The sequence below is a fragment of the Lissotriton vulgaris genome, chromosome 4_1 (assembly GCF_964263255.1).
Source record: "Lissotriton vulgaris chromosome 4_1, aLisVul1.2, whole genome shotgun sequence".
NCBI lineage: Eukaryota > Metazoa > Chordata > Amphibia > Caudata > Salamandridae > Lissotriton > Lissotriton vulgaris.
The window spans coordinates 1,801,253,296-1,801,267,094 of NC_141691.1; the positions used below are offsets into that span (position 1 = coordinate 1,801,253,296).

The window sequence follows — 13,799 nt, forward strand, 5'->3', positions numbered from 1 at the left end:
CTTTAGCGGGTGTCTTTGTTGTACACGCTGTGTGAGTGTTTTTGTCGGTGACACTTTGCTAGCGTACTTTGTTGTTGTTGTATTTGTTTGACGACTGCAGCCGCCAAAGACCGAGGGTTTAGTTCTTTGCTGGGACTTGGTAAATCCCGAAATCCCGTAACCCTTGAAGTTTGTGAAACTCGGCTAGTGTGCAAGATGCCTGGTCGCAGTACTTTGTTCAGTTGCTTTAGACCTTGTGGTGCGGATTCCCTGCTGGAGGACTCGTGTCCGATACCTCCGGTTGGAACTCCTACATATGACTTATATAGCAAACATGGGCTAGGCCCGATTGCTTTTAACGATTATTGGATCAAATATACAAAGAAAGACGGCGATCTTCGTTGGCCACCTCACGGTAGCTTCGAAGCGTCGATCTTAGATAATTTGGAAATAAAGTTGTTCGAACGTAAATCAAGGCCGGCCATGTTTGATGCCTTTCGGTTCTGGCGCAAAGAAGCCCGACAGAAAGAGATCAGACAAAATAAACGTAGTCAGCGAGATACTGTTGCTACTATAGTGAAGAAAGCTGAGCAGTTTCAGCGTGATAAGGAGGATAAGGATAAGGAAGTGTTTGAGAGATTACAGCGTATGTCCATAGACAAATGCTATCCTGTTTTGCCTACGGAGTCGGATAAGAAGGAAGAGGCAGTTGAGGATTCTTTAATGTCCTATCTTATGAAGTCGCCACCTCCGTACGTACAGGGTACCGCAGCTCCTGTGGTCCCTGCCGTACCTGTTCTTCCACCTGTTATTCCTCCACCAGTTCCTCAACCTGCACCTGCTCTTCCGACTGTTCCTGCTCCTTTGCCTATTTCTATTCCTACTGCTCCTCCGCTTCCACATACTCCTGTTCCCGCTACTGCTCACGCTACTGCTCCTGTGTTGTTAACCCCTGTTGCTGCTAACGTCTCTACTCCTTCTCTTGTTAGTCCTGTGTCTTACTCTTCTCCCTCTACTCGTAATCGTGATTCTCCCCTTGCGACAAACTTCTTTCAGTCGCTCGGACCTGTTTTTGGGTCTGCAGGTTCTGATGGTCCACAGAGACGTAGCCAGCTTCCTGGTAATAGAGAACGTGTTGCGCTATACAATATGGCGATGGGTTGGATGATAAACCCTGTTAGAAATCCACCTCGTGTTGTCCTCGAAACGTTTGATCAATTCAACATACCTACTCAGAGATATGTGTTTGATGAAATGTGCAAGTTCTTACATGATCAGATAGCGGCCAATGCGCCTGACGAGGTGCTGACCGCCCTGTCTGAACTCCGGCTTCAGTTCGCAACTGGACTGATAGTCGACACTAATGTCCGACGTGCTATTGAGCGGTTGCTATCTCTTCGTCCCGCTCCTATTCCTCATGCATTGTTCGTTGAGGACATTGAACAACGAGATGGGTCTGGCCAATATCCTATGCGTGAAGTTCCGCCAGTTTGGGTACCCGCTGATAATACTAATGCTAATGCTCCAATACCAGCACATTTCCAGAGAGTGTGGATACACCTCCCTTGGAAACGATCGGAAGTGCTTCAGGTGAAACAAACTTTGCCTGATCCTCGCAAAAATCCTGCGGGGTATTACAAAGAATTATCGCAGCTCGTAGACGCTACGATAATGAATCTGGCCGATATCGACATGTTGTTTGGCAATGTCGTACCGCAACCGGTATGGGCCAAGATTCGTCACCAAGATCACGCGAATGAATTAGGTGGTGATTGGGCTGCCATTACAGCGGCAGACGCTGGACAAGTGGCTGCTACTAAACCCGATCAGTTGATTGAACTTCTTCCCCAGCGAATCATTACATTAATGAAAACGCTTATGCCAGCTATGAAGGTAAATTGGGACAAGTTGTCAGCCTGTAAGCAAAAGAAAGATGAGAGTGTTTCAGACTTCTTTACGAGGTTTGAGGAAACATTTGTTGATCATAGTGGACAGGATATGGGCACTGAGGGTGGACAACGGCTGTTTGTGGATAAATTTGTGTCGAACTTATTGCCCGATTTGTGCAATAAATTAAAGAATTCAGAAAGTGCATGGGCCGTTTCTACCTCAGCTCAGATTCTGGCTACGGCACAATATTATGAAAATAGAGAGAAAGAAGAAAATGACCGAGCTGATAAAAAGACAAAAGAGCTGAAAACTAAAGTGTTGTTACAACAAGCATATCCGCCGCGTTCTAATCAGAATGCGTCTCAGCAGAATAGATCACAGTCGCAATCGAATAGATCGCAGTCGCGTAATGATTCCTCTTTCAACAGATCTTCGTTGGGGTACAACCAATGTGCTTATTGTAGACAGGAGGGACACATTAAATTTGATTGTCCTGCTTTAAATGATCGTAATAGTGGTAATTCGTCTAGAGGAGGCCGTGGTGGTTCACAGAATGCATCACGTGGTAGAGGTCGTGGTCCTCAGAACGACCGCTCTGACAACTCATCAAATTCTAATAACTGTTTCGACCAACGTGGATCATCGCAAGGACGATCTGCGCAGTACAATGTAGACGATTATTACGTCGATCAGGGAACTGACGACAGTAATTACTAGGACAGCCAAAGACAAGGAGAGGGAGTGGTATCAGTTCCGGTTGATCAGAGAGGGCCTTACGTCGCAGTTGCTACATCGGGCGTCGTTGAGCCTTTTCTGTTGGACACTGGTGCAGCGAAAAGTTCTATCATGCATTCGAAACTCCCTGGCGCACCTTTGTCTGGCTTAACAAATGTTTCCGTTGGTTTCTCTGGCGCCCCCGTTAGCAATCCAGTTTCGCGCCCTTTGCCCCTTAAAATTGGGCCGCGTGAGCTCGAAGCTCCGTTGATTTTAACCACTGGTTGTGGCGAAAATCTTTTGGGTCTGGATTTGCTTAAACGTTTGTATGCAACTTTGTATTGTTCTCCTGCGGGTGTAAAGCTTACGTTTGGGGAGAAAGTAGTCTCTCCCATGTATTTGTCCCTCGATAAGCTTCCACCGGAATTGGATTCTCTTCCTGCGTCTTTGTGGGCGACGGGTCCAAATGACGTGGGCCTACTTGATATCTCCCCTTATGTTGTTCAGTTGAAATCGAATGTGCGATTGCCACGTATTCCCCAATATCGTATCTCCCTTGATGGTGAACGAGCTTTGTTAGCGATCATCCATGATTTGATCGAGAAAGATGTCATTGAAGAAACTCGGGGAAACGTGTGCAATAGTCCTGTACTGCCCATTCTTAAACGTACTGATCCTACCAAACCGCCTGTTTATCGTTTTGTTATCGATTTACGGGAGGTGAATAAAATTGTGGTTCCTCAATTCCCTGTTGTGCCTGACATTACGGCGCTACTGACTCTGATTCCGGCTACTGCATCATGGTTTTCGGTGATTGATTTGAAAAACGCCTTTTTCAGCATCCCGATCGCCGAAGAGAGCAGGGACCTTTTCGGTTTCTCTCTTGGTGGACGTAGCTTCCGGTTCAAACGCGCTCCTCAGGGCTACTGTGAAAGTCCATCGATTTACAGTCAAGCTTTGAAGGGTCAACTAGATGCGTTTAGGTTGCCGGTTGGTGCGGCTTTAATCCAATACGTCGACGACTTATTGGTGGCTGCTGATACTCAGGACATTTGCAAAATTGCTACAGTGTCGTTGCTGCAACATCTCTGTGAGTTAAATCACAAGGTGTCACCTTCTAAACTCCAATATTGTTGTCAAGAAGTAACCTACCTAGGTCACTTATTGTCAAAGGAGGGAAGGAGATTGACCCCAGAGAGAATTGCAGCAATTGCGCGAATGGCTGTGCCACAAACCCAAAGAGATGTGCGTGCCTTTTTAGGTATTACGTCGTACTGTAGGCAGTGGATTCCGAATTTTTCATTGCTAGCGAAACCATTGGTGGCTCTTACGTGCAAAGATGTTTCAACTCCTTTACCATGGACGGAAGAATGTCAGAAAAGTTTTTCTGAATTACGTGATTCATTGTGTTCGGCTCCTGTGTTAGGTACCCCTGACTACAGTAAGCCGTTCACGTTATATGTTCACGAGAGAGAAGGTTGTGCGTTGAGTGTCTTAACGCAACCTTTTGGTGGTAAGCAACGTCCATGTGCATATTTTTCCTCGACCTTAGACCCAGTAGCTAGAGCATTGCCGAGTTGTTTGAGAGCAACTGCGGCAGCTGCGGTCTCCATCCGACAATCAGCAGGATTGGTCATGGATAATATGCTTACGGTGATGGTTCCGCATGCAGTCGATACTCTTTTGAATCGAACGAAAACTCAGCACTTGACGAGTGCGAGGTTGTCTGGGTACGAATTGACGCTCTTGGCAAGCCACATTCAGATAAAACGTTGTAATGTCCTAAATCCGGCAACTTTGTTACCAATTAGTGCAGAGTCAGATGCAGTAACAGAACATGACTGTTACTTGCGGACAGAGGAGGAAACAAAAGGTCGAGTGGACCTTAAAAACACCCCATTGGAAGACCCTGACGGCATCCTGTATGTGGATGGGTCATGTTTTAAATTGCCGAATGGTGATGTGACTACTGCTTATGCTGTGGTGACATTGAATACTGTTGTTGAGACTGCGAGATTGAATCAGAATTCTGCCCAAGCTGCAGAGCTGATCGCTCTTACTAGAGCATGTGTATTAGCAAAAGGTAAACGTGTGAATGTGTACACCGATAGTCAGTATGCTTTCGGTGTAGCGCATAGTTTCGGACGATTGTGGCGAGAACGTGGTTTCTTGACGTCACATGGCACGAAAATACAGCATGGCCAGCTTGTGAACGATCTTTTGGATGCATTGACTTTGCCTGCTCAAGTTGCAATTGTTAAATGTAGTGCGCATCGTAAAGTGACGGATGATGTTGGTCGTGGTAATGCGTTTGCAGATGAGATTGCTAAGGAGACTGCCCGGAACCTTAGCACTCGAATGTATGTGACGAATTCGGTTAGGTGGCCTACAGAATCAAGTATGTGTGAGAATACTATAGAGAGTGTGAAAGCAATTCAGAATGAGGCCACCGACACTGAAAAGATGAAGTGGAAAGAAAGTACGGGAAGGTTGGATGTGAATGGTTGCTGGATTGATTTGTCAGATCAGAAAAGATGGATGTTGCCTGATGCGTATGTACTGGCCGTTGTGCAAATGGCACATGGGTTAGCACATATTAGCGCGAAAGGTATTTGCAAGTTGTTGGCTGATGTGTGGAAGAATGATGGAATTACTAAGTGTGCTGAACGTTTGGTGAAGAATTGTATGGTGTGTATAATGTACAATCCTGGCAAAGGAACCCCAACTCCCCCTGGCAGTTTTGCTCCTCCTTTGTATCCCTTTGAGGTGATCCAATTGGACTTCATCCATATGGAGCGATGCAATAACCTGAAATACGTTTTGGTTGTGGTTTGCGCATTCTCCCGATGGATTGAGGCCTATCCCCTCAAAGACAATACTGCTTTGTCTACTGCGAAAATCCTACTGAAGGAATACTTCCCTCGGTATGGAATGCCTAGAGTCGTGTGGTCAGATAACGGAAGTGAGTTTGTTGGAAGTGTGATGAAGAGTGTGTGTAAGGGCCTTGGAATTAATCAGAAATTCCATAGCGCCAATCATCCCCAGTCAGCTGGATTGGTTGAAGGGTACAATGGCACCCTTAAACTAAAATTAGCGAAGATTCAGGCTACGACTGGACTGTCTTGGCCCGACGCTTCGCCTCTAGCATTACTGTCAACTAGGGCGACTGTACACTCCCGAATAGGGCTTAGCCCCTATGAAATAGTGTTCGGCCGTCCTGCGAATGTGTGGGGGGTTCCTAGGCCAGGTATATTCGTTGATCTTGAGTATCCGATGTTGATTGACTACTTACATGACTTGACTGCTAAACTGAGGTTAATTCATCAACAGGTTTACGACGCCTTGCCGACGCAGACGGAGGGTCCAGGCCACCAGCTCCAGCCCGGTGATTGGGTAGTTACCCGTAACTTCTCACGCAAGAAGAATCTGGACCCCCGCTTTACCGGACCTTTCCAGGTGCTCCTGGCCACGAGGACTGCCGTTCGTCTTGAGGGGCGGAAAAATTGGGTACATGCTACCCATTGTAAACGAGTCCCTATTCCTTTACCGGCAGACCCGTGGGTGAGGAAAGGCATTGCGTCAACAGAAACAGAAACATTGCCGGCGTTTGTACCTTTTAGCGACGCACAGCTTGTTGGAGAACCCTCAGCGCAGCAGAAAGCCACTGTTGAACATTTGTCAGCAAGAGACTCAAGATCAAATCAACCAATTAATCAACAGGACGCTGTCTCTTCAACGGATCCTTTGTTCGACGAGCAGACACGTCCCGGGAAACATCGATATTCTCTGCGTTCTCACACTAAGGACAAATAAAGTTTTTCTTGCTTTGCTGAAATTGATACCTGCAATATCTTCGTTTCCCCTGATCAACCTTGAACATTTCGTATCATTGAAACTTGTTTGTATATATATTAAGCTTCTTCCTTGAATCTTTTTCCTTCCACAGCTGAATTATTGTGCTAAATAAATACATATTGTGTATTGAGGGCCGTAGGGCCGCGCGCGTACTTCCTTCTGGACAGTAGGTCTTGACGCTAGGTTAAAGGCCGTCGGTTCCTAGGAACTCCTGGGGATTGACCATTGCTGCACAGAACGAAGTGCGTCAAGAAACGTTGCGGACGGTCGTAGGGAAATGGCATTTTCGAAGCTGAATGATTTGGAAGGAGCTCAGGCGTATAGAGTCAGACTGCAGGAACTTAGTCGTACTAAATGTTTTGTATTTCCGTTGTTTGTATTGTTTCTAACTGCTTCTGCATTTTTGGCGGGTGGGGTGTATTACACTATGTCTTACTTCTTACTTCCTACCCCTACCCCTACTCCTACTCCTTACCCTAACATTACTTCTACTGCTTCTCCTCATTCCTTTCATATGTTACCAGAACACGAACAGGCTAGACGTGTAGAATTCCGCAACAATTCCTTTATCCAGCTCCTCCATCAGCATCAGTTAGTGGTTAACACTACTAATTGTTGGGTGTGTGGGTTGATGCCACATACTACGGGTAAGGGAATTCCATATCTGGTGTTACCGTATAGTTCCCAAGGGTCAGCTCGAGCATTTCAAACAATGCTTCGAAGCGCACTGGGTTTCCACCCCACTCCAGAACAACGTTCCCCCAACTCTGGTCCTACCTCGTATCAGTGGGTGCTATCGATGGCAATAGAGGATATGGAAGATGAGATCCATGATGCTTTTCTCATCCCTAAAGAAGAGGTACAAGCCTATAGGGTCCTAAGTAGAGGGGAATATAGTATGTTCATTAATGAAAAGCAGCTTAAAAGCTCGTCTCCAATATGGGTCGTACCCCACACTGGTAATCTTTGTCTTGTGGGTCGTGGTTCGCAAGCCTCACTTGGAGCCAGTGCTTGCACTGAAAGTTACCTTCTGCCAATGTCCCCGACCCCTGTGTTTCTGGCTGCCAAGGGTACGTACTTTATCTGTCATGATCGTGCATACACATGGTTGCCCGCAGACTTCATGGGCTCATGTTTTGTTGCAAATCTGTTGCCTCCGACGTTTACTGTAGATGCCGATTATCATAAGACTAGAGTTGTACGAGGCGTAATTAGCGAAGAGGATACTGCCGGTCAAGAGGCAGGAGACTTTTTCAAGGGTTTCCTCCCGTTTTGGGGACCTATGGTTAATAGTAGGAACCTGAGACATTTGACTCGAGTGGTAGAATCGACAGCTAACATTACTGCCAGTGCCCTTGGTAATATCACCACAGAACTTCAGGCGGAGAGACTTATGACATTACAAAACCGTATGGTTTTAGATGTTGTCTTAGCAGATCGCGGTGGGGTATGTAAAGTGATCCATTCGAGCTGTTGCATTTTCATACCTGATAATGCTCCTACTGTCTATGAAGCCATCTCGAAGTTGCATAAGATCTCCGAATCCATACACGTGGATGTAGGGGATTGGACGCTACTCGGTTGGTTTTGGGGCCTGATGTCGACTTGGGGTTGGAAGATTCTGATGATCATCGGGGTTGTGGTAGTGTTCCTGTTCACGTGTTGCCTTTGTGTGCAGTGTGGTCCTGCCTTATGTGGCCTCTGTGCTACAACGTGTATGAGACAACCACCTGTTACCAAGGGGACTCGGTCGGACAAGGCTATGCTACAGCGACATCTTGATGGTCTGATGAATATCGAATATGATTCCGACTAGTGCTTGCCTACATGAGGGCAAAAGGAGCGTCTGAGGTTCCGTGACAATTGTAAGTGGTGTTTCCGACTCGCACGAATATGGTCGAGTCTAGTATCTATGAACCGCAAAAGACGAGTTTGGTAAGTGTGCGTAGTTTCGCTGTGCTAACTTAAACCGTTCGTTTGTTACGTGGGCTTTTTATCTGTACCCACGGGTTCCATCTTAGATACGGCATCCATTTTGTCTCTTGCCCTCAAGTAGTCAGCGAACGGACGCTGTCCGCTTCGCGACCCTGGGACTCCCAAGATATTTGCGGAAGACACATGTCCTTTGAAAGTGTCTTTATGACGAGGGGGTTGCTACTGTAGGGCAGGTGGCGCCGCTCGAGGCTCATCTTGCCGCACGGACTTATTGTCTCAGCCGTGCATCTCATTAGGCACGTCCCTTTGATGCCTGTATCTCGTGCTTCTCGACACTCCCCTTTTACACCCTTTCCGATCTCCCCACTGTCTCCGTCTTCCTCTGCACCTGTCTTCGTTCCTATTTCGATCTACTTTACTGCTGATTGGAATTTGCTAATGGTGGGAAGATGGGTTTTTACAGTTGGGAACCGCCAAATGTTTCCGCACTTATGTTCCGGATCTTGTGTGTTTCAAAGTGATCTAAGCGACCCCTCTGAGAGCGACTTGTGGGAACCAGGTTGTAAACTATTGTGTATCATGTTATCCTATGGGTAAAAACTGTATAAAAGGAGCGATCCACAAATACAATTTGAAGCAGTCTCCCCGAACTACACTCGATGTACTTCCTGTGACTTCTGTGTTCCCTGCAGTAAATAAACCTTGACTCTTTGACGCCGAAGGAAGTGTCCCGTGTCTCTGTGACTTGTACGCCGGAGCAGGTTACCCACGAAGGTTTCAGGTGTTGTGCCCTGGCACCGCTGGGTCCAAAGAACCCAGTCCTTCACAATGCATTTCGGGACTGCCTGTCCCTTTGTCAGGGGTGAATCTGCAATGTATATAACAAAATAATCATTTTAAATGCACAGTAATGGAGACATATCATCAATCATGATGTTTTTCACTATTTACTTTGTGCATAATCCACACTCTTAACTTTAAAATATAATTGAGTGGATCATGGTAGAGTGGTGCGACATGTTGTATGGTGTAGTGGTGTGTTGAACAGTAGAGATGAGTGTTGTACAGTGGAGTGTTGTCGACTGAAGTGTCATGAAATGGAGGGTGCTAGAGTGGTGTGTCATTGAGTACAGTGTCATAGAGTGTAACAGAGTGTTGTAAAGTGTAGTGGCATATATTGGAGTTCAATGGAATAGAATGTCATATAGTTCAGTATTGTCGAGTGTATTGTCACATAGTAGAGTGGCAGAGAGACTTGTACAGTGTAATGTTGTACAGTGGAGTATAATTTTTCTTTAGAACACAGTGAACGGTTAAGTGCTGAGTTATAGTTAGTGATGTCTTGTTAGTGAGCTGAAAAGAGTAAGTAATGAGGTCTGATACTTATAATAATCTGAAGATGGTTTGATAAATTGAAAATAAAAGTTATTACCATGCCTGTAGAATTTTTAAAGTTTGTGTAGTTCAAAGTCGGTTTGTATGAAGGAAAATAAGTTTTACCTGACTATAACTAAGCCTTTGTGGTTTCACTGAAAATATATATATAAAGGAAGATGAATAGATAGTTAGATAGATAGATAGATAGATAGATAGATAGATAGATAGATAGATAGATAGATAGATAGATAGATAGATAGATAGATAGATAGATACCGTTTAGTAAAGAACTGACTAAGCTGATGGCAGAAATGCCAAACACCTAATATTAGTTCTTTATATAGGATTTTGAAACCGGATAACAGATAATGCAATGCTGTCAGTGTTGTACAAATGTTTATTTCAACAATGTGGAATATATTACAAACAAAATATACCCAATAATAATGTACCCATTCAAGGATTAACAAAAACTGATTTATGTTCCTTCATACCATATTTTCAAGGAAATTTGCATCAACATTATTGATGTGGAGTTACGTACAGCAAAACTAGACCACCTGGTATGGGAGAGCTTTACAATCGGTCCTAGGAAAGTTACAATGTGAAAGTAATAGGACAGTTTAAAATTAAGCATGGGTGAATTTTGCGAATTCGCAATTCGCAAATTTGCGGATTTGCAAATTCGCGTTCCGCAAAATTCGCGAGTTTGTGCGAATTTGCGGATTCATTTTTTTTGGCATGTTCGCGGAGCAATTTGCGTGTTGGCAGGGCGTTTGCGTGTTGGCAGGGCGCTTTGCGTGTTCGCGGGGTTTTTTTTTTGCGAGACCGCTCGTTGTTGTGCCCTTCTGCCCTCTGCCCCACTCGTGTTTGTGCCATTCTGCCCTCTGCCCCGCTCGTTTTCGTGCCCTTTTGCCCTCTGCCACACTCGTCTTTGTGCCTTTCTGCCCTCTGCCCCTCTCCTGTTTTATTTTAGAATTGTATTTTAGAATGGCGCCGGCAAGCTGCCAGCGCCATTCTAAAATAGTTACTAAGTTAGCTTCATCAGGAAGCACTAATAGATAAAATAAAGCAGGTGCTCGAATTCAGTTAAACTCGAGCACCTGCTTTTATTAGTGCTTCCTGTTAAAGCTAACTTAGTAACTATTTTAGAATGGCGCTGGCAGCAGCTTGCTGGCGCCATTCTAAAATAGTTACAAGCTTGAAGCTTGAACTTTTGTCCCCCGGATCCGTTCCGCTCGCTAATTCGCGGATTTTCGGCAAATTCGCGGGAGTTTGCGGATTGCGAATTTGCCGAAAAGCCGCAAAATCCGCGAGCGGTACGGATTTTGCGCCCATGCTTATTTAAAATACCTAACGTACAGTAAACATTCAACCGATAAAGGAGCAACGCCTAGAGCCTATATACAAAGTAAAAAGTATGAATGTGATTAGAAAAGTTTGAAATTCACCAATATAGAGTAAAAATGCAAAGTTTAAATAATGATGACAATAACAATATGCTTTAAAACATCTCTTAAAATCTGATTTCCTTTTACGAGGCAATTTTGAGGAGAGAAGTCATTACATATTTAAAGCATGGATGATAATTGAAGAATAGTTGGCATCTGGTGAGGCTATGTTTACATATTTAGAGGGTAAAAAGCTAAAGACATAAACAGACCCCCAGACAAGAACAGCAGCCAATTAGAGGCATGTTAGACAGTACAATGAGGATACAAATTCTAAAAGAGACTGTTGCTTGCTTTGGGCATCAAGATAGGCTCAAGCCATGCTTCAGAAAGCAAGGAGAAGGATATGAGAGTAACATGAAAAACATTACTCACATAGTTTAAAAATAAGCTATGTGCAGACATAATAATATTCTAGGAATTAAAATTTGAATAAGCCTGAAAGCATTGAAAACAAAAATGCAGGACACGAGTCGTACGGTAAAATGACTATTCATATGATAAAACACCGGGTGATAAAAAGTGGGGTGGTATGCAAAAATGAAATAAGGATGACTACACATGAATTTAAATTGGTAGGAAGTATATATTAGGAGTTATATTTGGGGCTTGGGAATGGGTAGCAGTATAGAAAGGGGGAAACCTAAAGGTTGGTAGTAGGGGAAGTGACAAGTGGAGAGGAGAAGCACGGTTCGAGGCTGTCAGTCTTCTGTTGAGAGATAGGGTGACAAACTGTCTCTTTGGTTCATATGGCAGCATGTTTGTTTTATCGTCTCAGTGAGAAAAACTACAAAAGAGATTTGCATATGTCAGCTCGCATATGATTGGTTCCTGTTTATAATAGCGCGGTGAGCAATAGAATGATGGATTGGAATGTAAACCATAGTGATTATGACAATACCTCAATCATTGCTTCTACCACCTCTTTGATTTTTCCTGTTCGTTGGGTCTTGGAAGCTAGCCACCTCCTAATGGAAGCTGTGATGAAATACATATCAGAACACTGGAATGTGGGAAGTCAATAGAGTGGTCTGGGTTTCTAATGGCCAGTAAAAGCCCGGAGTTCGAACGTTCTAATGTTTGTCGTTCAAAGGTGTTTCTGTGAACAAAGATCGTTGGTCTCACTGAGACCTTTTTTTATTTGTTAAAACATTCTAGTAGCCTTATATCCAGTCGCTACAGCAGGTTATAAGGCTATATTAAAAGACCACAAAACAACCAAGAATGGTAACTTTTTCAAGAGTAGAGGAAATGAATTAAATTCAGTTGCAAATACTGGTGGGTTGAAATTACATCAACACATTTTATGCGCATGTTTATGGATATTTTTTTGTTTTTATTTCAGGCTAAGTCAACGTCAGAATGAAAAGAGAATAATAACACAGGTGTCAGAAGATGGCAGAAGCCTGACCATTAGTAACTCTCTTACCCACAAACATTTAGGGATATCAGTTAATCTGATTGATGGTAAAGTGTTTGAAGCAAGAGCAGAAGTTGGTCTCCTCACAAGAAATATCCTTATTCGTGGCAGTGACAATGTGGAGTGGCATGATGACATTGAGGCCTGTCCTGAAGGATTTGAGCCAGGTACTCTTACAAATTTTGTTTAGAAAGCATTGAATAATAGAAAATGGAAAATCGCAGACTGTCACTGCGCAGACTTCATGTATTTGCTTCCCACCTGCCAGCAGCCTGTCAAACCCTTTCCCAACTCGTCACAGGGCAACCCCCTGTGACGAGTTAGGAAAGGGTGGGGTGACACTTCCCTCCACTCCCTGACTGACGTGCACCCCCAGTGTTACAGGGTTTAAGAATAAAACGCCTGAGGCTAATTTTGCACGCACATCTTCAGGGGGTGGAGACTGGTCTTTTAGGCAATGTATTTGCCGAGCTGATGACCTCACAACCCTCAGGACTGTGGGATCCTCCGACCAGGGCCGGCGCTAGGCATGGGCATTGTGGGCAGCTTCCCAGGGCCCCCTTCCCAGCCGACAAACATGGGGGCCGCACCTTTAAGGCCCCATTGGGGCCTCACAACTCAGATGTAGCGCTGCGAGGCCCCATCCCTCGGAATCATGTGTAACTCTGGCAGTAATAAATGAAGTGGGCCGCTTCCGTGGGCTTCCCCACACTGCCATGACTCCAAAGAACTAGGAAGGGGTGCCTCATCCCCTGGGCCTCGCATCAGTACACGTCAGTGCGATGCTCAGGGAACAAAGGGTCTCTACCAGGCTAATCACAGCCTGTGAATGGGGATCCAGTCTGGTGCAGCTCACACAAAGGCAGGGCAGGACACCCCGTGTCCCGCACTTTTAACCCTTCAAATGGCAAGCAACTCTCTTTCAGCACTTGCTGAGCTGTGAAAGAGATGCTTGTGGACAGCAGAGCATTCAGCTATCGGGATGCAAACAACATTAAAGGAATGCATGACACCTATTCCAAGGGCCTGTACTGAGAGTGTGCCCTGTAAGGTTATCTCAAAGTGCTGTCACAATGTTAAATCACTAAAGGAGGCACAGGGAGATTATTAGTAGAGCAAGGACCGTGACACACTTCTACTTGGTGCAAAGGATATGCACAGGGCCACTGTTATTATGC

At 44.9% G+C, this 13,799-nt stretch overlaps 1 protein-coding gene across 1 annotated transcript in view; it reads left to right on the forward strand.

Moving 5' to 3' along the window:
• Positions 1-13,799, forward strand: part of LOC147724578 (fibrocystin-L-like) — a 1,433,379-nt gene that overhangs the window by 931,127 nt on the left and 488,453 nt on the right. The window contains exon 49 of the mRNA XM_086966122.1: positions 12,547-12,788. Coding sequence (XP_086822248.1) covers positions 12,547-12,788 — 242 coding nt within the window. The remainder of the gene's footprint in view (positions 1-12,546; positions 12,789-13,799) is intronic.